This window comes from Phalaenopsis equestris, unplaced genomic scaffold (assembly GCF_001263595.1).
Source record: "Phalaenopsis equestris unplaced genomic scaffold, ASM126359v1 Scaffold000761, whole genome shotgun sequence".
NCBI lineage: Eukaryota > Viridiplantae > Streptophyta > Magnoliopsida > Asparagales > Orchidaceae > Phalaenopsis > Phalaenopsis equestris.
This window is the reverse complement of record NW_018165201.1, coordinates 5,012,416-5,035,988: the sequence shown is the minus strand read 5'-3', so window position 1 is coordinate 5,035,988 and position 23,573 is coordinate 5,012,416. Positions and strand designations below refer to the sequence as shown.

The 23,573-nt window shown below is 38.0% G+C and overlaps 4 protein-coding genes across 7 annotated transcripts in view; 2 read left to right on the top strand and 2 right to left on the bottom strand.

The window, feature by feature from the left end:
- Nucleotides 1-410: 410 nt before the first annotated feature.
- On the top strand, nt 411-5,588 carry LOC110030850. 3 transcript variants are annotated; one of them, XR_002294682.1, is made up of 3 exons: nt 411-722; nt 776-2,787; nt 5,491-5,588. XR_002294682.1 is itself a non-coding variant. In XM_020733791.1 (2 exons), exons 1-2 carry the CDS (start codon nt 426-428, stop codon nt 2,324-2,326), a joined length of 1,848 nt encoding a protein of 615 aa, XP_020589450.1. In that variant the 5' UTR covers nt 411-425; the 3' UTR covers nt 2,327-2,847. The 3 variants fall into 3 exon arrangements, 2 of the variants coding, with proteins under 2 accessions (XP_020589450.1, XP_020589451.1); XM_020733791.1 differs by lacking the exon at nt 5,491-5,588 and having other exon boundaries at nt 776-2,847; XM_020733792.1 differs by lacking the exon at nt 5,491-5,588 and having other exon boundaries at nt 411-732; nt 786-2,847.
- Nucleotides 5,589-6,472: 884 nt separating this feature from the next.
- On the bottom strand, nt 6,473-13,923 carry LOC110030852 (ribonuclease III domain-containing protein RNC1, chloroplastic-like). Its single transcript, XM_020733793.1, is given in 6 exon segments — nt 6,473-6,859; nt 6,861-7,076; nt 7,148-7,234; nt 8,849-9,049; nt 9,140-9,344; nt 13,006-13,923. Coding segments are annotated over 6 exon segments (1,638 nt in total). The 5' UTR covers nt 13,833-13,923; the 3' UTR covers nt 6,473-6,757.
- A 983-nt stretch (nt 13,924-14,906) lies between these two features.
- Nucleotides 14,907-17,017, top strand: LOC110031028 (GDP-mannose transporter GONST3). Its single transcript, XM_020734059.1, has 2 exons — nt 14,907-15,103; nt 15,663-17,017. Exon 2 carries the CDS (start codon nt 15,663-15,665, stop codon nt 16,794-16,796), a length of 1,134 nt encoding a protein of 377 aa, XP_020589718.1. The 5' UTR covers nt 14,907-15,103; the 3' UTR covers nt 16,797-17,017.
- A 688-nt stretch (nt 17,018-17,705) lies between these two features.
- Nucleotides 17,706-23,573, bottom strand: part of LOC110030969 (probable protein NAP1) — a 71,497-nt gene continuing 65,629 nt past the window's right edge. Inside the window, exons 18-24 of one of the 2 annotated variants that reach the window (XM_020733975.1) lie at nt 23,409-23,519; nt 22,734-22,859; nt 22,504-22,640; nt 22,069-22,165; nt 20,017-21,008; nt 18,905-19,117; nt 17,706-18,345 (exon numbers count right to left, since the gene is read on the bottom strand). In XM_020733975.1, coding sequence (XP_020589634.1) covers nt 17,880-18,345; nt 18,905-19,117; nt 20,017-21,008; nt 22,069-22,165; nt 22,504-22,640; nt 22,734-22,859; nt 23,409-23,519 — 2,142 coding nt within the window. In that variant the 3' untranslated portion in view covers nt 17,706-17,879. The remainder of the gene's footprint in view (nt 18,346-18,904; nt 19,118-20,016; nt 21,009-22,068; nt 22,166-22,503; nt 22,641-22,733; nt 22,860-23,408; nt 23,520-23,573) is intronic. The other variant, XM_020733976.1, reaches the window with a different exon arrangement.

Sequence of the window (23,573 nt, the reverse complement as noted above, 5' to 3'; positions counted from 1 at the left end):
TCTTCCCTTTGCTGGAGCTAAATTCTCTGAGATGTTTTATGACAATCTGAGTTTTGGTGTGCTGAGGGTTTCCTTTTCTTGTCTACTATGTCATTCATCACTTAATTTTTGGGGTTGCTTCTATACTGACTGTGGAGTAAAGGTATACAACTTAAAATTCTCTATTTTTGGTTTTTGGGGTATACTTGTATGTTTTTTTTTTAGACCATTTTTTGTGTGTTGTACTGCTGGAGGAGAAACTCTTAGGCCTGAGTATTATATTTTTGAGTTTTAGTAGTCGGGCTTTACTTCAACACCCCATTGTATCCCCTATTTTTGATGATATAAAAGTATCCTCGAGTTTTCCTAAAGTAAAGAGAATATATATATATATATATATCTAAACTAAGAATACTCTGTCTTTAGCCCACTCTCTCTGGCTTGGGATGTCTTCTCTTCTCCATTTCTCACCCGCAAAACCTCCACAAAACCCCTCTATTTCACCTTCCCAATCCAAATGGAGCGGCCTCCGCAAACTGCTCCCCCGTCATCCTCCCCACCCCATAACCCGAAACCTAATCTCAAAACCCCCATTACTTATCTTCTCCAATCTCAAAGAACCACCTTTCCCGCTGTTCCACCACCACCCCACTCCTCTCTCAAACAACTCCTCCTTCTCCACCGTCACCTACGCCGGACGCAGCAAGAAAAAGCCCGGAGGCCCCTCTCCCGGCCGCATCGAGGGAAGCGGCGCGCCCCGCCGCGCCGCCACCGAACACGCCCGCCGCCCCCCCGCGGAAGCGGCGAGCTCCGCCGCGTCGCCAAGGAAAACGCCCGCCGCCGCTCCCGGCGAATTGCCGAAAACCGCTTCTTCCGCCGCTCCCGCTCCGCCGCCGAGCAAGCCGACTCCTTTACTGAGGATGAACTGGAGATGATTGGCCTCGGCTACGATCGCGCCGTCCGATTCATGTCGAAGGATCACCCCATGCTTCGACACCCCCATGACTGGTACAAGTACGGCCGATACGGCCCTTACTCCTGGAGAGGAATTGTCGTCGGCCCCCCCATCCGCGGCCGCTTCACCGACGAGCGCGTCAGCATCATCGGCGAGGTTCGCGATCACGAAGAGTTTGAGAAGATTGAACAGTTCGAGATGGCCAATGACTACTCCCGCCATGTCCTGGATCTCAATCCCTCCGTTGGCCGTCGCCTTTACTGGGTTTTTGTCCGACATCCAAAATGGAGGTCCAGCGAGCTCCCATGGCAGCAGTGGACTCTGGTCTCCGAGGTTGCGGTTGAGGCCGGCGAGAAGGATTGGATTGATAAATGGAGCTTGATGGGTCGATTAGGGAACAGAAGTCGAGCATATGTCACTCAGTGCGCAGCTTGGATGAGACCTGATATCATTTATGTTAAGAAGCCGCTTTATCAGTGCCGTTTTGAGCCCCAAGACGAGTTTTTTAAGCAGCTATGGCCGCTGCTGGATCCGAACACAGAGAACCAGTTTAAATTCGAGCTGAGGAGAGAGGAAAAAGGTAGGGTTTTTGTGGAGGACTGCACCTACTTTGGTGGGCTGTGTAAGATTGTCAAGATTAGTTCTAAAGCCTATGTGGATGATGTGGTGAATGCTTATCAGAAGTTGAGTGAGGAAGGAAAATCACAGTGCTTGGAGTTCTTACTGAGGAACCATCCAGTGGAGTTACTTCACCCTTACACTAAGGAATGGAAGGCGAAGTTAGAGGAGATGGAGTTGGGTTGTGATGCGCCTGATGAGAGTGATGATGATGGTGGTGGCAACGAAGAAGAAGAAATTGCTGAATGGATTGAGGATGATGACTCTGGTGGTGATTATGAAGATGATGAGGAGGAGGGGGAGGAGGATTATGTTTTTGAGGCTTCAGGAGGGTATGATGAAGTGATTGATGCGGGTGAAGAAGAAGAAGATAATGATGAAGAAGAGAGAATAGATCCTGAAGAAACTCGGGAATACTGGGATGAGCAATGGGAGAAGGCGCTGAGGAGCTCGCAGACAATGGAGGAAATGGTGAAAAAGAGGCTTGATGCATCTGAAAAGAGCTACAAGAGGAAGATGGAGGAGGCGAGTATGAAAGAGGACGAAAACTATGAATCAATTCAGAGCAATGTGAATGCAGAATTGGAGCAGATTAAAGCGGAATGGAAGAAAGAGGAGTTCAAATGGGCCAAAAGGAAGGTAAAGAAAGGAAAGTTGCCTCCTGAGCTGTTCCTAAAATCTGCTGTCAGGCCGTTTACCTACCGAAATCTTGTTAAAGAGATTGTTTTGATGAGACATGCTATTATCGATGGGGATATTAGTTTAAAAACCTGAGTAAAGCACAATTTTTGTGGATTTTTTTGTTATTAATGGAGAAGAACACGCATTTGTTATCTGGCTGCTTCAAATCATGTGGAACAGAAATTTTGAATCGGATTTATTAAAGTAGAAGCTACTGAAAATCTGATTGCTTGCTTATCAGTGTGTTGAGTTAGGAAAACATATATTAAGGGCTCGTTTGGCGCCACATTTTTCAGGCGGCGCGGTCAGAAAATGCACATTGACCTGTTTCGTTATCGCGTCACAGCGGCATTGTTTTGAATTTTTTTTTTAAAACGCGGCCACAGGTTTGACTACACGGCCCGCATTTCTCCTTTCTCAACCGCAAACACATTTACCCTCATGGCCTCTTCTCATGTTACCGGTCTTTTTCAACCCTGCTCCCTCTCCCGCAATTCTTCTGCCCTGGGTATATATCTCTCATGGATCCGTGGCTCCGGTGGCTATTTTCGGTTGTGAGTGGGTATTCCGGTGACCCTTATATACTTCTCACTCTCCCGCTCTTTTCATCTGCTTGAATTTTGATGGTTTGTGCACTCTATGCTCTGTGTGGTGGAGGTAGTACTTCGGTTTGATAGATCACTTTGGTTGGTTGCTATTCCGTAGAAGTGTGTATTCTCTCATTCCTTCTACCTTTTCTTCTTTAGCTCGGTTTGGTCATCATGTGGTGTTCCCTTTTCTTCGTGTCTTCTCTGTTCTTCACATTTTTTCTCTCTTTTCTGTGTGGTTATGCGCACTATGTTGGTTGGTTTAATCTTTTAACTTGGTTTTGGTGGTTCTTTGTTTGCTCATTTTTTTGTGGTTTTCAATTTGATATGCTCGGTTATGTGATTTTGATGCTTCATGTTGCATCCAAACGGGTTTTGGTTTATGCCTTAGATGTAATTTTGCTTGGATTATTGTTTTACCGTGATCTTTGGATTTTTGATGCTTTACTTTGTTAGCAATGCTTCGGGTCTCCTGTATGCCGTATGTTCGATTTCTTTTGTTGTTTTTGCTATGGGGAATTTGGATATCTTTATGAACTTTGATATTTCAGTGGGGAATTTGAAAATTGGATGAAATTGTTGCTGGATTTGTTAATGGTAATATTTCGGGTGCTTTGTATATGTTAAGTATGGGCTGAGAAAATGAATTTTGAATTTCAATGGAAATTTCATGCTGAATTTGTATGTTGCTATTTCCAATTTCACTGGAATTTTAGTGGGAAAATTGGTGTGTAGTGTGGAGATTGTGGTGTGGTGTGGTTTGTGGATGTGTTGGTGTGTGGTTTGGAGTTTGTGATGTCGTGTGTCGATGTGTTTATGTCGATGTGTTGGTGTGGTGGTGTTTGGGAGGTTGTGTGGTGTGGATGTTGTGGTGTAGGATAGTTATATGGTGTGAAGATGGTGGTGTGGAGTGTTGAGGTGTTGGTGTAGGGTGATTGTGGGATGAGTAGGTAGTGGTGTGGCTTGTGGATGTGTTGGTGTATAGGTTTGAGTTTGTGATGTGGTGTGGTTTGTCGATGTGTTGATGTGGTGTGTGAATGTGTTGGTGTGGTGTGGAGGTGGTGGTGTAGGGTGATTGTGTGCCGTGGAGGTGGTGGTGTGGTTGTGGATGTGTTGGTGTGTGGCTTGGAGTTTGTGGTGTATTGTGTGGAGATGTTGGTGTGATAGTGTTAGGTGGTTGTGTGGTGTGGAGGTGGTGGTGTATGGATATGTTGGTGTGGTGTGTGGATGTGTTGGTGTGATGTGGAGGTGGTGCTGTATGGATGTATTGGTGTGGTGTGATGTGTTGGTGTGGTATCGAGATGGTAGTGTAGGAGAGTTGTGTTGTTTGTGGATGTGTTGGTGTGTGGCTTGGAGTTTGTGGTGTGGTGTGTGTGGAGGTTGTGGTGTGGGAGACTTGTGTGGCGCGGAAAACTCCCTCGTGAGTGGGAGAGGTGGACTGACCCGACCTGTCCAATTGGGGGCCGGTCCAAGGTGATCCCAAACTGAGTGGCCCGGGCAAGGATTCTAACCAAGTGCCTCCCATGCCCCTCCCCGGCTTCCTTTTATGCTTCTTCCCCTCAGTGAAGGATTTTAATAGCCATTCTGAGTACTCACACCCTTTCTTTTGGAGGAGTTTCCTTTCTTCCTCCTTACTTTCTCCTCTTCTTTCTTGTTTCTCGCCTAGCTAGGGCTATATGTATGCTGGTTAGCTAAGAGTCTAAGGAGTTTTTGCTGTGAGTTGATATCCGATTTTCTGTGTGGAATCATTTTCCCTATTTTGGTGTGTATCCAAGGAGGTGGTGGTACTCTGGTTGTATCATATTCTGAGGTGGTGATTGTATCTCCTCTTTTTACCTTCCCTACTTCGTCTCCTCCGCTTCTCTTAGCCGGTGACCATCCCCAACCGCTTCCCCCCTGAACTGCCGATCCTGTTTACGTTGTAGCAATCTGTTGTCCAGCCCGTTCAGACCCCTCCCGACATCTCGCCGACACCCATACAACCGTTAGCTTGTTATCCCAGATCTTTCACATTGCTGCCCTTGCTGTTCCGCACCTTATAGTCACCAATCCGCCTGCCGCCAACCACCTAAAACCTTCTATTCTTGTTGTCCTCACAATTCCACACACTTCCCTTACCGCCATCAGCCATCCCTTGTTGCCACCATCATCCCTGCCAACCATCCTGAACCATATAGCCGCCACCACCACCCTTGAAATACACCTTAGACGTGTTTGTTTGTGTTGGTTTATGTTTTAGTGATGCTATTTTCAGTTTGAGTGTATTGTTACTCTATTTCCATATTAATAAAAGTTGTTCTTGTGGTTTGGGTCTTTCTTCTTCAGTATCATTACTGACGTGGGGCTCATGGAGGACCGGCCGGTCCTCTTGGAGGGGTGGGGGGGAGCTTTCCTAATCCAATTCATTTCCTAAATGCCTAGATCCTGATTTTATTCTCCTTCCTTCATTTAAACATTTTCTAAAATTTGAGTTCTTGATTTTATTTTTATTTTCCTTTCTTAATTTTAATGTTTTCTAATTTAGGGTATTTATTAATAGGAATTGAAGTGTCTATAGTTAGGGGGTCTTGATTTTGAAATTTGAATTCAGGGTTTAACCTTCGTATTTTCCTTTTGAAGGTTGTATCTGCTTTGAATATTCCTGGTTTGAGGTGTTGATTGTCTCCACAGGTCCAGGTGGTGCTCCGGCTATATTCCTCGTTGGAGGTGTTGTTTGTCTCCACAGGTCCAGGTGGTGCTCCGCTATAGCTCGGCCTCCACCGAGATGCTTATCTCTCCTTCTTTCCTGCTGCCTACCATACTTTCCGCAGCTTCCCGCACCCAGCCATCATCCCTGCAGATCTCGTTCCCCTTCCCTACTGCCTCACCATCCCTGCTGCCCACCTGCAGCCAACAAGCTCCGTCCCTTCCCCAAACTGCTGCAACAGCCCCTGCTCATTCCTGCACTACGATAACCGGGATTTCCTCCTCTTCTGTGAGATCCAGCCAGCACTGTTCTCTGCCGTGAAGTCCAAAAAATGCTGCTGCCGCTGCTCTGCCTTCCCGTGTTCCGCCTCTTTTTATCAAGCAACACCACCACCGCTCCTCTCCACCTGCCGCCATAGTCCCCACTCCGGCACGCCTACTGCAGCCAGCCAACTCCCACTGTGCCGGCCCGCTTGCATCCTTGCAGACCACCACTGCTCCTGCTGCCTTTCAGCAACAGCAGGCTTCCTTCCGGACAACCAGCACTCGCCTCGCCTCCTCCCTGCTGCCCTCCCTGCTTCCTTCAGCTGCAGTTCGACGCTCCTACTACTGCTGATTTGCTGTCCACCTTCCTTCCTAGCCACCAACACCTCTCCGGCCTTCATCGCTAGAGAGACTATTCTAGAAATCATAACACATTTAAATATAGACTCGAGAAGTCGAATATAGTCGATGTATACATTAGATTTTTCTCTAAATTTAAAAAATGGGATAATTATAATTCATGAATCTACCTCCAAAAAAAATTTTGAAGGTAAAAAAATGATATATATTGATCAAATTTTGATTGAATTTATGTCCATTTTATACCAAAGTCCATTATGATGATACAACCAACAACAAACCTCCTCAACATTTTACAGAGCATAAGGACATCCCTAAATTTTTTTCTTCAAACAACTTTAATAAAATTCCACTCCATATAACTTGCTTTTGGTCCAAAGAAATTGGAAAATCAATACAATTCCAAAAATTGATAATTGTTCTTCATATTACAATCAATCTCAACTCTGAATTTATCAGATTTACATCCACAACCCCCTGATGCACACATTCCTCTCCTTCAACAATCATCATTCTGCAATCTTCACCTTCTGAAATCTAAAATTATACAAATATTTCAAAATCTCAGATCCATAATCAAAGCAGGTCAGATCAGCATCAGCTTAGAAATGCTAAATCTGATGCTCTGTCACACAGGTTTGGGTAAAATCTGCTCAAAATCGAAGACCTCAAACATCAGACGCCTGACATCAGGTTTCCCATAGACGCAGTAAGACAGGCCATGAATCGCCCTGCTGACCCGCCGTCGAAGTTGGATTTCGTAGCCGGCGATTATGCTCATACTTGTCCTGAACTGCTTCGTTATATATGATCAATCGGTGGAGATGCATTTCTCGCAAATATCGGCCACAGAACTTGTTCATCATGAGACGTCTGTGCTTCTCTTGAAGCCACTTTCCAGGCGCATCAAGATGCTTCATCAGCAATCTCTCAGCCATCACAAGATCCTGATGAAGTATCGGATGCATGAAGGGCTCTGTAGAATTTTAAAATGGTGGTGAATGAGGATGAGGATTACCTGTATCTTTTGTCCGACATATTCCAACCGCTCGAAGCAGAATCGAGGGTGCTCGAACTTGTACTTCGATGGATGCAAGAAGCAGAGCTGTGATTAATATAAAATCTATGAGGGACCATGGTTCAGAGTCTTGTGCCTCAGAGAAGCAAGTGAATTTGTGTTGATATATGGTTTGTTTATGTGCATTTATTTTGATAATTGAACAAGCAGCAACAAAATTTTGAGGGAAATTTACACATAGCACACACCTCCTGTGTATTTTACACAGCTCATACATAAGCTTTCATAATTACATATATAGCACATTGGTACTTTAAAACTACGTACGAAAAAATGTATTTCATTTTTGAGAAGTGGTAATAGTGCTATTTTTTTAATGTGATATTAAAGATTTGACTGCTAAGTGTGTAAATATGAAAGTTTAGATGTGAGATATGCAAATACATAAGAATTGTGTGCCATGTATGTAAATGCCTCAGGTTGTAAAGCTCGATATCTAAATGAACATGCGCAAACATTACATGCTTGTTTATTTGTGATCATGAACATGCTAGCTTGTTATTTAATAAAAAGCAAGTAAAGACTCGGTAAAGGGCTCATTTAAATATGGTTTAATCTGCCTTTTAATATATATATAGAAAGACAGTTAGTTAATTAGGCTTGTTTACGGTTCAAACTCGATAAGCAATAAACATGCTTGAACAAGATTTGAAACTATATCATAGTCAAGTTCAATTCAAGTTTGAAAAGAAAATAATAGACAAGCTTGAACATTATAGCACTTGGTACTTAGTTCAAATTGAATAATAACTTCTGAAATATATTTTCAAAAACTTCCAACATATTTTTGGCATAAATCTTTTCATCTTGATGTGATATATTATAAAAAAAAATTAAAAATAACATGAGATATTTTCTCTATATTCTCGAAATTTAGTGCTACTAATCAATCCATAATACGTATTTTCTAATGTTTTATTATCCTCTCATCCCTTTCCAGGGTATTAATTATAAGCTTGAATATCTCCTTTGCTCACAAATATTGAGTCAATGTTTAATCTTCAATCATTAGACAACGTCTTAATCTTTAACATTCCCCACAACATCTACACATCTAAATCTTTACTTTTATACATCTTCAAAACAAACTCAGCTTCTCTTTGTTAGACTAATCCATAGTTTGCTTCTTGAACCCATTGCTTTTGCTTTTAAAAAAAAGTGCCAAAATAGTCCACTGACTATTTACATGAGGTCGTTTTAATTCCACAATTTATAAAAGCGTCAAATTAGTTATCAGATGAAATAGTCCACAGGGTGAACCATTTTAGCCCCCATTAATAAATTTGGGACTAATTTGACACTTTTATAGACTCTAGGACTAAAATGGACCTCTATAAAGAATCAAAGGACCATTTTGATAATTTTCTCTTCTCGAAACATTTCCTACTTATTCTCTATTTCTCTCATCTGTTTACATATTTAATTATCACATGAACTATAAACTTTACACATTTACCTTGATTAAAGGTTCTAAATTTTTATCTCTTTTCCTCAGCCATTTATATTCTTAACATTCTTCTTCCTAAACACCTCAGCAAGCACACAAATCACCAAAACTCGCAATTTTCAATTTCAAACTTAATCACCAAGAGTTCATACTGATACCAGCATCACATTGAATCAGAAGCTCAAGCTAGGTACCTGCAACCCCAATCCAAGCTCGATGTTCCTCGCTTCAGTGATCTCCGGAACTCTATCTGTCATCTGCAGAGGATATCCAAGCACTTCCATAACCTTCGGCCTGCAATCAAAATCCCAAATGTTGCCACGGAAACGATGCATTCCTGGTGGAACACATGCCCTGAAAAGCCTTGGATGAGCGAAAAGTGCATCTTGTGGAGGCTGGAGAAGAGACGAAAAAGCCATGAAGCTACTCAGTTAACTATCAAGTAATAACAAGCAGAAAGAAAAAGAAGTCCCCATTTATTATACCTTATACGCAGCGACCTCTTGCCAGCCGAGTTGACGGCCTTCAAATTCGACTGAAACGTAATCTACGTCTTCTAGTTGTCGTCTGAGTTTCGGTTGGCAGTTCTCGTCCTCTGGATCCATTCCGAAGGCCTCGAAGAGGATGCGGTAAACTTCAGGCATGCCGAAGCATAGATAAATGGCTCCAAACAATGCCCAGAATACAGATCTGACCAGAAAGAAGGTGCAGAAGAAATAGTTAAGGCGGTGAAAACAATATGTCTGAAGCCTCAATGCAATATAAAGTTGGGGGAGATATAGAAGACGATATATCATTTACTATGTAACGCATAATAATATGGAAGATTTACAAAGATACCACTCAATTCTTACATATATGCCACCACCTCTCCTATGCATTAAATGGTGTATTCCACTTTTTAAAAGGTAAAAAGTTGATATTTTTGATGCGATATGGAAGATTGAGTGGTCTAACTGTAAAAAGTTTAGGAGTGAGACATGTAAATACATAAGAATTGGGTTATATGTATATAAAAGAAACTTTAGTTGGACGAGAAAGCAGTTTGGTCAGAATTTTGTTGGTAGACGTTCAACTGCAGAAATGCCAAATATACATCCATCTACACGACTTAGATGTGAAGGCTTATGGGTTGCAACCTTGTGTTCATTAGATGAAGAAAATATAGGATAAATAATGCACAGGTTTGGCTACTTAAATCAAACATTAAATATTAATTAAACTCTTAAAATAAAGCTGTGCTTGAGTTATCATCATCATCATATCAGTTACCCAAGTTTCAACTAATTGGAGTCTGCGTCCTCTACTTCGGGCAAAGCACTATCGTTTGGGTCCTCATCCTCAGCATCTTCGAAGCTTCCTTCTTCAAAAATTGAGTGTGAAGTCTTTGACTTCGGTAAATATCACCATGTTTCCTTCCCATCTTCACATCGTAATGCACTTTCTAATTTGGTAAAACATCTAGGGATTAATTTCAGTGCCTACTGATTTATTTTTGTTATTTTGTCACTTTCATTGATAGCCAAATTAGCGTTATTTGGGTTTATTTGTTAAGTGTTGATCTAGTCTTGTTTATATTCAAACTATTCTATCAAGAATTAAAAATACATATTTCTAGTAAAATTTATACTCTTGCATTGATAATGCTATTGGATAAATGGGAGTTTCATTCTACTTTTTATGTGTCGAGAATGGTCTTATGCATCAATTATCATGTCAAAATACATCTCAACAAAATGGAAATTTTAATTGTAAGGATTATCATCTGTCGATATTGTTCGCAGCATAATATTTCATGTGTTCTATTCTTTATTATGACAATTCTCTTTTTCACTCCAACCTCAAGTCTACAACCATGTGTAATTTGTTCATTTTCTTTGCCCAGACAGTGATAAACTTTCTTATCAAGTCATTTGATGTTGTTTTTTCGGTTATTCTCATCATTGAAAAGAAAGATATTAATGTTACAATCCTTCTGAGGAAAGATGATATATCTATCGATGTTGCCTTGCAAGAGGCCTCACCTCTCACACTCACACTCATCTCCTACCCACAATCATTTGTCTGCTCATCTACCACATTTAGTCACGATGTATGTATCCCTGTTGCATGGTCACAATCACAACCCACAATGTCTCTTTCTGAAGTATCTTATGTTATCTCATCAACTAAGACTGAGCATCTGACTATCATTGAGCTCTCAAATTTATATTTTCTGATTGCCCTCTGGAAAGGTAAACACCAAATCACTAATCATCTAGTATGCTCTTTCCTTTCCTTTGAGCATTTATCCCTTTTATTTAGATTGCTTTGTCTTTACCCAATTTCTCTATTCTCAGAGCATATCAGGAAGCTTTATTCGAATCTAATTAGAAGAAATGCCATAAACAATGAAATAGGAGCTATTCATCACGACCCCTCTTAGGACTAAACCCATCTCTTATCGATACTTCTTCACTATTAAATTATATTATAATGGCTATATCAATTGCTAAATGCTTCAAATGGTAACAAAAGGATATAGTCAAGAGAATGACATTAACAACTCTAAAATTTTTTTCCCCTGATGGCTTGTTTATTTTCATCTTCTTCTCTTTATTATCATTTATGAGGGTTAGCATATGCTCCAAATGGATGTCAACAATACATTTGTCTATGAAGTTCTTCGAAGCCATTTATGCTAAGCTATTTAACAGTAATGTCCTAAAGGGGTGAAAAAAGCACACAAACTTAAAAAGCTATATATAAATTAAAACAATATAATTGCTAATCATTCCATCTTTACTTAATTTTTTTTCTTTGGCAAGATTATTCTTGCATGTATGTTGCCCTCATTTCATTCATTAAGAGTGATATTTAAAACATCATTGAAATATAATTATATCTTTAAAAGAAATTATTTTTCAAGGAAATAGGGCACCATTTTGCAAGAAGGTATTTCTCTTTTTTAGAAAAAATTATGCCACACTCTTGAAGAAATTAGCATTCTTGGATTCCAATATGCTAACTCTCTAATGGACTAGATATTCTGCAAATATTAGGGAATACAAGGACATTGAAGATGCTTTTGTAAGCTAATAAGCTTAGCTATTTTATAGCCACTAGACTTGGAATGTCTTTTGCTGTTGTTATAATCAATCAACAAATGAAAAATCAGAAGAATAATAATAAGAGTTTATCCTAGAATTTTAAAATATGTCAAGAAATCCCTTGATAAAGGATATATCTATCCGAGAAATAAAGATTTGATTCGAGTATTGAAGCTTATGCAAATGATGTTGAGTATTTTTTAAGATAGAAAATTAATTTTTAGATATCTTGCTTTTGTTGGTGTACATATTATATCATGGAGGAGCGAGAAATAAGTAATATTGACCAAATCAAGTGTTAAAGCAAAATAGAAGGTAAGGACTTATGCTATCTATGATTCTTTTAGAATAATTTGACTTTCTTTTTACATGGCTTACGGATTTATACAATGATAATCATTCCGCAATATACATCGCTAGTAATCCTGACTTTATAAAAGAACCAAACATGTCCACAGTTAACCATAACTTTATCAAAAATAATGTCATATTAAAGAAACCATTTTCTGCCAATATCTTATTATCTTCACTGTTAAATCCTAACGAACAAAACTTGATATTATATATCTTTATTCTCTATTCTTATTCCTTAACCTTCTATACAAACGCTTAGGAGATTTACCTTTGCTTTCTTTGATACCTCCAGCAAGTATTCCAACTTTTTAATAGTTATTGCATTTGATATAAATTTTTCTTCTTTTAATTCTTTAAAAGCATAGTTCTAATTTTAGTAACCAATTATAAATCCCAACTCCACCACCAATTGCCTTGAATTTTGTAAGTCACACAACTCACCTCAAACTTTAAAGCAATCTTCATAATATAACTATTAATTTATCCTATCACAACTAGTTATAAATTTCAATTCCCTCTTGCAACAATCAATTTTGCAATAATAACATCTTCTCACCCTATGATCTCCAATATCTCATCCCATGCTAATTATCTATTTTGATAACCAACATATAACTCCAAAACTTACATCCATAACAGCAACCACACAATCAATAGAAATGCAATGCGGTACATTATTTTTTATGATTTTTTTTCCTTTAGTACGTAATAGTCTTTGTGCTTTAACAACTCATGCAACCACACAATCAATAGAAATGTATTAATTTTTGCATTTCTATCCGCTATTCCATTGAAATCCCGAAAATAATATTAATTTTCAACCTCGATTAAGAAGTAGAAAGGATTCAATAGATAAAAGTGATTCCACAAAGCATTTCATAAACATTAAACCAAGCAAATCAACTTACTTCACAGGCGGTTCCCTTTCCTTGCGAATCATCTTCTCCATCTCATCATAAGGAAACACCAGATTCTGCAAGCTGGCAGCTTTGATCCATTTGGGCATAACATTCTTCCCAGTCAAAGCGTACACCCTCTCCCTCATCGGTCCAGGCGACTCCCTCGGATACTTTTGCAGGAAGAACTCTGCAAATGCGAGCTCAATCACATACTGCCCCAGAAACCAGAGCCTGGAATGCCCATGCCTGATATGCCTCGCCTTGGTTCTCTCACCCTCACCAAACGGATGCTGAAATGCCAAATACAGCAAAGTATCGAATTGCTTGGCGGGGTTATCATCTCCGAGCTTCTCCGAAGGTTCAAGAGGATAACCTAGGGCCTGCTTGGCCTCGAGAAGATACTCATCAATCCAAGTCCGGTCGGCATTGTTGAGGCGAGAAGGCGGGAGGCAGGAGCTCAGCAGAGGAAAGGACTTGAGGGAGAGCTGTGGGCTGTTGAGGAACCTCTGTGTGAGCTTGGCGTCGTCGAGAGGAGGTTTGAGAATGAATCTTCGGGGAGGGATTTTCTTCTTGGGTGAAGTGACCTTCTTGTGCTCCGCTAGCTCTTTCAGGAGGCGCTGCGGGCTGTTGGCTGGCGTGGTGGGTAGGGTTAGGATTTTTTGCGGCGGGGTGGATGGATCGCCGGAGACGGCGATGGCGCGGATTGAGATGGAAATGGGGGAGAATTTGAGGGGTCTGAATTGGGATTTGAGGGGAAAAGAGGAGATGGAGGAGGAGAAGGAGAGCTCTGTTGATGCGCTTGGGCGGGGTGGAAAGGTTAGTCCGGACGAAGTCATGGATCAAAATCGGATTTTGCAGAGCAATCAGCGATTTTCGACAGCGGCTTACTTCGGGCTTTAAGAAAAATAAGCAATGCAGGAGATAAGAGACGGGTAGTGAAAGGAGGAACTATTGCTATAAGATATGCTGGAGCTGTAACTTAATTAAAAGTATTTTAGTTAATTATTAATAAATAAATTATCATTCTAATTTAATGTAATCACTTTGATGTGATCGTTAAATTAGAAACAATACATTTTATTGATTAATATTTTTAATTAATTAATAATGATTATGAAGAAAAATTTATTTATTTATTCAACTTTAACTTTTCTTACTAATTAATAAATTTAATTACTTAAATAATGTGTAAACAAAAAATAGTGTTTTACATACATACCAATCAAAATATTGTAATTTACACTTGCAACAATTATAATTACATACATCTTCATTTTCGCCAAAAAGCGTCGCGTCGTCAAAAGTCCTTCAAAACCGTCTTCTTATTGTTGTTGCCTCGCTCTAATCTCAAGTGGTTGTATGGTTGTAAGTAGGATTTATTTTAAATAGGATTTAGTAAAATCTGTAAACCTGAATTTATCAAATTCTAAGATGGTTATATCTTGAAAAATGTTTGAAATTATAGAAATTAAATATTAGAAAAATATTTGGAAGTTTTAAAAGAATTTGACAGGATTTATTAAACTTTTAAAAATAAATATTAAATAAAATAAATAAATAAATATTCAAGACCTCAAAATATATAAAAAAAGAAGAAGCATTTACATGAATTAATAGTTAGTTATATAAATTAATAATTATTTTTTAAACTAATTACTAAGCAATCATTAATTTAACATTAATAAGTTATTAATTATATAAATTAATAATGAGTTATAATTTTATTTATTAATTAAATATTAAACAATTACATATAAATTTATCCAATCATAATTAATTTGATTATATATAAATTATTTATTAATTATTAAACAATTAAAATAATAAAATTAAGTTAAATTAAAAATAATAATAATAATAATAATAATAATAAAACCACAAACCTATCTTTTACATCCTCCCCCTCCCGGCCCATCTCTGCCAAAAAACCCTCGCCTATGTCACTCGCCCTTTACTGGTTTGGCCCAAAGCCATCGCCTGCGTGAACGAACCTTCGCCATTAGAGCTAGCTGGGAAGGAAACGACCGGATCCCGACTTACAGAGAGCAACGAAACTCCCATCTCTCTTGTCCTTCCTCTCCGCTCCTACCAGAAACCATTGAGGAAGGTAAGCCTTTTCGCGCCATTCTTTCTTTTGGCTCACCCCGGACGATTCACAGGATTTAGTAAATCCTGGATTGAAAGCGCAAATAGGCGTTATTTGGGAATTTACGGGAGCTCAGAATATACGGGTGCCAAGATTTTTAAGGCTAAACGAAGGAAAAAACGGGATTTTTAGGTTAGATCCATCGTAAATCCTGCTACCAAACAGCCCCGTAAGGAGAAAATTAAATTATGAGAGTATAGCGAACGGAGAATGGCATATGGAAGATGAAGCTCAAGTGTGCTTCTGGGAAGATAAGGAGAGAGAGTGCACAGCTGGTCTAAAAATATCAGCTTTGGCACTAGTTGTGACCTGAATCAGAATGGGGACACATTTGTTCATTAAGCTTCATTGTTTTTTTATGTAAGAGAAAATTAAATTAAATAAAATTCAAATTATATATATAGATATATTATAGATCTCCTTATCGGGCTGTTTCGTAGCAGGATTTAAGTTAAATCCTCATTGTTAAAAGATGGGTTATGTAATTCATACTCTTATGTTAAAAAATGTTTTCGTATAGATGTCCGATGATAATGTGGCTACTAAAAGCCACAATCAAAAAAATTCAGTCAGCAACTCATCATCAGCATCTGAGATTGACATGTCTTGGAGTGAAGTTCTTGCAAACATAATGCACCAAGCATCAATATATGGAATAGCAGCCGGGTACTGCATCTCTGCCTCACTTCTCTCAATCATCAACAAATGGGCTCTCATGAAGTTCCCCTACCCCGGCGCCTTAACCGCCCTACAATACCTCACCAGCGCCCTTGGAGTCCTGCTCTGTGGTCGGCTAAACCTCCTTGATCATAACAAACTCGATCTCTCAACAATGTTGAAATTCTTACCCGCCGCCGTCATCTTCTACCTCTCCCTCTTCACCAACAGCGAACTTCTTCTCCATGCCAATGTTGACACATTCATTGTGTTTCGATCCGTCGTCCCCATGTTCGTCGCCGTCGGCGAAACTCTCTTTTTGATGCAGCCGTGGCCTTCTCTCTCGACCTGGCTTTCGCTAACCACGATTTTCGTCGGCAGTCTCATTTACGTCCTCACCGACTATCAGTTCAACTTGACTGCCTACGGTTGGGCCGCCGCATATCTTCTGAGCATGTCGATTGATTTTGTTTACATCAAACATGTAGTCATGACGATCGGTCTCAACACTTGGGGACTTGTTCTCTACAACAATCTTGAAGCCCTCTTGTTGTTTCCCCTTGAGTTGGTTGTTATGGGGGAGCTGAAGAAGATAAAACACGAGATTGTCAATGAGTCAGAGTGGTTTTCTGTCGGTGTGATTCTGCCGGTCGGGCTCTCGTGCTTGTTTGGTGTAGCCATTTCATTCTTCGGTTTCTCGTGTCGTCGGGCGATATCCGCCACAGGTTTCACAGTGCTTGGCATTGTCAACAAGCTTCTGACTGTGGTTATAAATCTGATGATATGGGATAAACATTCAACCCTGATTGGAACGATCGGGTTGCTCATATGCATGCTCGGCGGAGTTCTTTACCAGCAATCTACGTCGAAGCCAAAGGCGGCAGAAGTTCGAGTTGAGTCCGGGCTGGAGGATGAAGAACAACAGATGCTTATGGAGATGAAGGTTGAAGTTGAGCTGGATAAGAGCCAGGGAATTGTTGATGAAGAGAACAAATAAGGATTTTAAGGCTTTTTTTATGATCTGTTTGAAGTTAAGGTGGACATGGGCGCATTTTTTGATCAAATAAAGCTGTTGGAATTGGCAATCATTGTGTTGTTTCATGACTCAGGGAGAGATTTTTGTCTCGCTTTATTTCAGTATATTATGCCAAGACTGAAACAGAAATTCTCTTGACTAAATATTTGTTGTAAATGGATTCCATTTTTCTCTTTGAAGAACAGGCTTTTGATCAAGTGATGTATCATGATAGTTTGTTTTTTGTGTAACTTGCACATCTAAATTCATATTATTTTATGATTAAACCATCTATACTGTGAAACACAGTTTTTTAACATGTAAATTTCTATTTTTAGAGATGGCTATAATTTCTATAAAATTTATAACTGTACAAAGTTGTATTATTGCAGCAATATCTGCTGTATTCTAACCGAAATTGTTTTGCTATTCTACCTAACAACTAATATTTGGCTACAATTTTTTTCATATTATTATGGTGAAGGATTCAACCATTCTATTTAATTTTTCCAATATTCTTGAACAATGTAAAAAAACGTGAGTTAAATTTTGTTTTCAGTATTTCTATTACTTCCAGCCCCTCAATATATATAAAATTTCAAAGTAATTTTAAATTTTGAATTATGGACATTTCAATATTATTTGATTGATAAGCTTAACCACAACAACAACAAAGCCTTAATTCCACTACGTGGGGTTAAAAAAGGATTAATGTCATGATTTTTTCGACAAGTTTTATGTTGGCTGTCGACTACTTAACGTAATTCCACTTTTCACATCCGGGCTTGGGACCGGCAACGGCAGTGTTTTATGGGTTTACATTAATTACAACTCATCTAAGCCACTGTTATTACATGTAGAATAATTGAAATTCATTTTTGTTCTTATATATATGAGTTATAAGGCCAAATAATAAAGCCAGAAAATTTCCATGACAGCTATAACAAAAATAAAGTTTACATATATACCACCTTTACGACATGGTGGAAAACTACTTCAAATATTATTATAGCACAAATTGCTTCTATAATTTATAGCACTACTTAACTATACATCCCAGAACTTCTACTTATACAATAAAGGACCAGATCTAGAAACAGCAAATCTAGGAAGGGGGCTCGGTCCCTGACCTGAAGAGCTCGAGCCCTCGACAAACTTCACCTTCCGGCTCGAAGTGTATTCCAATGGTCCTGATCGCCTCGTGTTCCGTTGCTTGTTATCGATCACCTCCTCCTGCCTCTGTGTTGACGAAGCGAAGTAGCTCGGTTCATAAGCAGTACGATTCGGGGTCGAATCACTGCGAGTTTGGTGAACTGAAGGTGATAAATGGGTGAGAGAGATGAGGGGAGAATGCCTTGGTGATTGGATTGGCATTTCCACTGTTGGTGCGGGTTGGGAGGTTCCATAGTGCTGAGAGTATAGTGAACGGAGAATGGCATATGGAAGATGAAGCTCAAGTGTGCTTCTGGGAAGATAAGGAGAGAGAGTGCACAGCTGGTCTAAAAATATCAGCTTTGGCACTAGTTGTGACCTGAATCAGAATGGGGACACATTTGTTCACCAGGCTTGATTGTTTTTTATGCAAGAGAAAATTAAATTAAATAAAATTCAAATTATATATAAGTATATATATGTGTATGTATGTATATATGTATGTATGGCCCTGCATCAAGATTAAGATAGATGCAACTGAGCCTAGCTGACTAGCAAGCTGGCTTGGGCTCGGCTTGATAAGTAGCTTGTGAGCTGAGCTCGATGAGCTAACAAGCCAGCCCCAAATCGACTCATTAGTTTGCGAGTGTGCTCGTTTAAGAAAATATTAAATACATAGGAATTGTGGTATGTATGTAAATGCCCCTTTATTATAACACTAGCATGAATTAACATTGTTTTTGGTTTTCATAATAAACAAGCCGGTTCAAACTAGTAGAATTAAGCTCAAAATTGAGCTTGAGCTCAAATTCAATTAATTAATCAAGCTCAACTTCAAGCCGAGAGCGACTCGAGCTCAACTCTACTTGTTTACACCCATAGAGGTTTATATGAAGATATGGAGCTTGTATGGAACTAAGAAGTGAAAGAGGGGATACCTGTTTGTCTCACTCCATGAATCAAGGATAATTGTTGCAGAACATTTAACGAAGATTTGCATCGATGATTTTATGCGTGCTTCTACAGAGGGACGACTGAGTATTTCAGGTTCTACCATTTTAGAAGCATGGCCGTTAGAAAGAGACAGCCTTTGGCGCTCTGCCCTCTCCAACCTAATAAATTCACTGCCGCCTATAATAGCATTGATGCACCTGAAATGAGAAACCGCAACACCTATGTGAGATGAATAATTGCTTTAGAGATAATAACTGTAAAATAAGTTGATTTTCTGGATATATAAATATATGAACGGTGACAATAATATATATTACAATTCATATAGAACTTTCAATTAGGCTTTATGTTCGCAAACTCAGTTTTCAACTCAAAAGAGTAAACGAGCCAACACAAATGAAATATTCTGGCATATTTATTAAATGAAATATTTTGGCATATTTATTCAACCAAGCTATACCCTTATGGCATGTTTGGGATCAATTTTATTTTTTGTTTGGAAGATTTACTTGCATACCACTATATGTATTTACATATCTATAACGCTTAAACTTCAATTTTTACATACATACCTCCTACCTATGCATGAAAAGATGTATTTCACTTTTTAAAGTTAAAATAGCAGTATTTTTGATGTGATATGACTGGTTTGGGTGTCATAGATGTAAAAAGTAATATTTAGGTGTTATATATGTAAATATATAGGAATTGGATGGTAGGTATGTAAAGATCCCTATTTTATTTTTCTTTTACTTTTAAAAACATGTATGTTTGGTGCGTTTTTCTGTTTTTTGATTTTTTATTTTTTTTAAAAAAATTTAACATATTTTTAAAAACACAAAACAACTTTTAAAGTGTTTCGAGTGTTTTTAAAAACAATAATATTTTAATTAAATATCCAAACATGTTTTGTTTCAAATCAAAACATAAACAAAAACAAAACAAAATAAATGAATAAATAAATAATAGAAATGATCCCAAATTACCCCTTCCTTTCTGGCTTTGGGAACTGTTTTTTTTTTTGGCAGCAAATAATCAAACTGATAATTGCATTAAAAACTGCCGCTGATGAAAAAGGAGTTAAAATTAAACTCACATTGCCAAACAATGCATGTTGTTATTGAAACCTCCAGTGTTGACATCAAAACTAGTAGTATTCCATAAGGTTGACACCATGAATGCGGCACAGAGATATGGAAGGTAACTCCAAGAACTATCATACGCAGCACCATTTTGGTCCATAACTGAATGTATCCACTCCATTTCATGCCCAACCACACCACCAATACCCTGAGAAATCTTCCTCAACCTGCAAATTTCGCTTTTCTCGGGTATTTGATCGGGTAAATGCTTCGATATCCCACTTAACAAAGAAAAAACAAGAGGGGCTTTCTCCTCAAGAACTTCTCCTACTGCCTCTACAAGAATTCTTCGAAAAACTAATGCATGCCCGGCTTGAACACAAAAACCAATTAGTGTTTCGATATCCAAGATTTGCCTCAAATTTGTGTCTCTTTCAATTCTATCGCTCGAACTTAAACTCCCAGCTATGGTTTCGAGAGCTTCCCGGTTTGCACGAAGAGCAGTGTCAATACAATTCAACAATGCGCCAATGTGTTCTTTTATCATCGTGTCGAATCTGTCAAATCCGTAACCACCAAATATGCGAATCAGTGATTTCAGTTCCTTCGCGTCCGTGTACGAGTCAGCAAAATATCCACCTACAGGTTTTGAGCTCTTGAAGCAGTTGTGGGTGGGTACAAATGTAACAGCAGCACCATTCAAATCCTTTACAATATTATCCATGTACCAGTTGGAGATTATTTCTACGGCAGATCCACTTTGTAAATCAGAAGGTTTTTTGAAATTGTGGAGGTTGGAAATTGGCCCGGTAAAGGTTTCTGTTAATAGAACTTCGCGAACTCCTTCAGTGAGATCCATGCTGATGTGCTGCTCGGCTAAATGGATGATACTAATGTGTCTGAGAAGAAGGGATTCTGTAATGGATGGCTGTTGTAGGCCGCTATCAGTTCTCATAACTGTAAGTAGCCTTCTTCTAAAGTTACCCAGGATGCAATCCCTCATGTACTGTGGACACATATGCAAAATTATATTTTAAATAAACCTAAAGCTGAAACAGTAAGAAGAAAAGTAATTCCAATCGGGTGTTTGAGAAGGAAAACACTTTTCTTGAACCTGCCTTTTAAAAAGAATTTTTGTTTTCTAGACTGAAGAAAACTTTCATTCACCCCCTAACATAGACTTTTTGGAAAATTTGCATACCTAGCACACAATTCTTATGAATTTACATATCTCACACCAAAACTTTCATAATTACATACACAACACTTATAGTACTTTATACCCATGTATGAAAAAGTATACTTCACTTTTAAAAAATCATAATAGTACTGTTTTTTAAGTGATATTAAATATTTGAGTGCTATGTGTGTAAATACTAAAGTTTAGGTGTGATATGTAAATTACATTTGAATTGTGTGCCATGTGTGTAAATGCCCCCATACATTTTCTTAGAATACAACTGTCAATTTAAAGATAACAATAGTTGCTTCTAAAAACTGAATAACCTCAAGTGAACCCCAGTTGCACCTAATGAAAGGTTAAAATAAACATGGTTCAACTTGAACGAAAAGATTAGACTCTCTCAAGAAGGGTTATACCTTTCTTTTAATCAATAATCAAAATCTCGACAAAGATAAAGACAAATCTCCACATCCACTATAGCAATTTTATTTATGCAATAAACTATCTTACATGATTTAAAATTTCTAGCTTATAGATGAAGAAATAATAAATTGTAAATAAATTACTCATAAATGAATAACAAGTTCCTAGCAAAATCATGAAAATTAAAGATGTCAAATAGCTAAAATATCAAACAGAAAAGTAATTTCAGAGTTTATATCCGCATCACTAAATGTTAAATTTTAATAAATCATTAAATAACTACAAATTTGAACTTAGGTCGCATTATCAGCAAAGTTAAAGAGAAAAATGGGCATACAAGTACAGTAATGGAATTACAGCAGCAATAAAAACTTAGCCTCACCTTAATAATTAAGGAAAAGTCTAAAAAAAATGTTTTAGAAAGAAGGGTCATATCTAAAAAGAAGGAAAATAAGAGAACCTCACGGAGTACGAAGACATGGTTTAGAACACATATAGGCTCCATGTCATTTAGAACAGAACATAAACTTGTTAGCCTTTGCATGGCAGCTTCCAGCCTGTTAAAAAATAATTAAGAATATATTAACTGCAATGGTGGTTTTTACAGGTTTACAAGATTGGCATTCGAGATGTATTGTAACACAACAATAAGAAGTTTGTGACTGAAAGAGTTTGTTTGGGATCGAATTTGTATATATATGTTATAAAACATATTTGTTTGGTGTAACTTTTACATATTTTTATTTTGAGTACTAAAAATAAATTAACTTATTTTTGAAAATAATCAAAACAGCTTTAAGATGTTTTGAGTATCTTTAAAAACAGTCATATATTAAAAAAATAAAAAATACAATATAGAAAATAGAAAACAAAAGTAATCCCAAACGCCCCTTACATTTTGACTGCATTACTGCTTTCGGGATAGCTTTCGCGCCCTGGTATTGAAAAACCATGAAAACCCCTTGGTGATTTGGCAGAATTGCTGGAGATTTTGATTGAATTCATTCGAAGAGCTGCTTGCTCTGGAATAAGCTGAAACATTGAGTACAATAAGACATTATACTGAACAAAATATTATCTTAAAATATATCAGCAGTGACAAAAAAAATATGAAAAAACAGATACCTGTATTTCTAAAGCTCCAAATCCACCTTCTGAGTCGAGTATATTTATTAGACCTTCCAATCCACCCATAATCGATTCAATCAGTGACTCCACATACAAAATAGCATCTCTACCTATTTTGCTCGGCTGCATTTACCATACAAGTAATATGTTACCTAATAACTTTATTTCATTTGAACAGTTGCTTTGATAAAAAGAAACATTTCCTTCTTCTAGCATTGCTATTAAAGGGATATAATCTAGTATAAAAAGTAGGGAGGATTGATTTGTTTAGTACAAGGAAAAATGGAAAAAAAAAATCAAATTGACATTTTAATATTTTTTTCTTTTTTTTCTTTTGGTTGAAGGATAAGATATCAGTCCAGAGAATTTGTAAGCGACATAAACTTGACCATAAAGTTAAGAGGATTTAATCAACTGGTGATACAGAGAATGCTTGATGAACTAAAGGATTTTACAGTTATTAAAAGGGAGAGAATCGTGAAGGATAGATCTTTTTGAATTGCCATACCAGCACAAGCATATAAATGCATATATAAAAACCAGAAAGAGAAAAATAAAGAAAAATACAATAAAGTAGAAAATTGAAAGTTCTCAATAAAAAGAAATTCCAATGCAGCTAAAAATTTCTTTCAGAGTTTCACCATTTGTTATCAGGTAAATAATAACGGGTACCTCCTCTGCAATAAGTGCAGAAGCACATTCAGGAAAACTGCTGGCTATACCAAGCCATGCACAGCAGTGATGCGGCCGCCCTTCAGGCCCGAACATGGTGTTCCTGAAAACCTGATGGAATGTAAAAAAAAAGGGGGGGAAGGGGGGAGAAGTCATTTTCAGAGA

Coding starts and splice junctions, on each gene's coding strand:
- LOC110030850 (XM_020733791.1), top strand. CDS start 426: ATGTCTTCTCTTCTCCATTTCTCACCCGCAAAACCTCCACAAAACCCC. Junction 723..775: donor CCTCTCCCGGCCGCATCGAG/GGAAGCGGCGCG, acceptor CCGCCCCCCCGC/GGAAGCGGCGAGCTCCGCCG.
- LOC110031028 (XM_020734059.1), top strand. CDS start 15,663: ATGTCCGATGATAATGTGGCTACTAAAAGCCACAATCAAAAAAATTCA.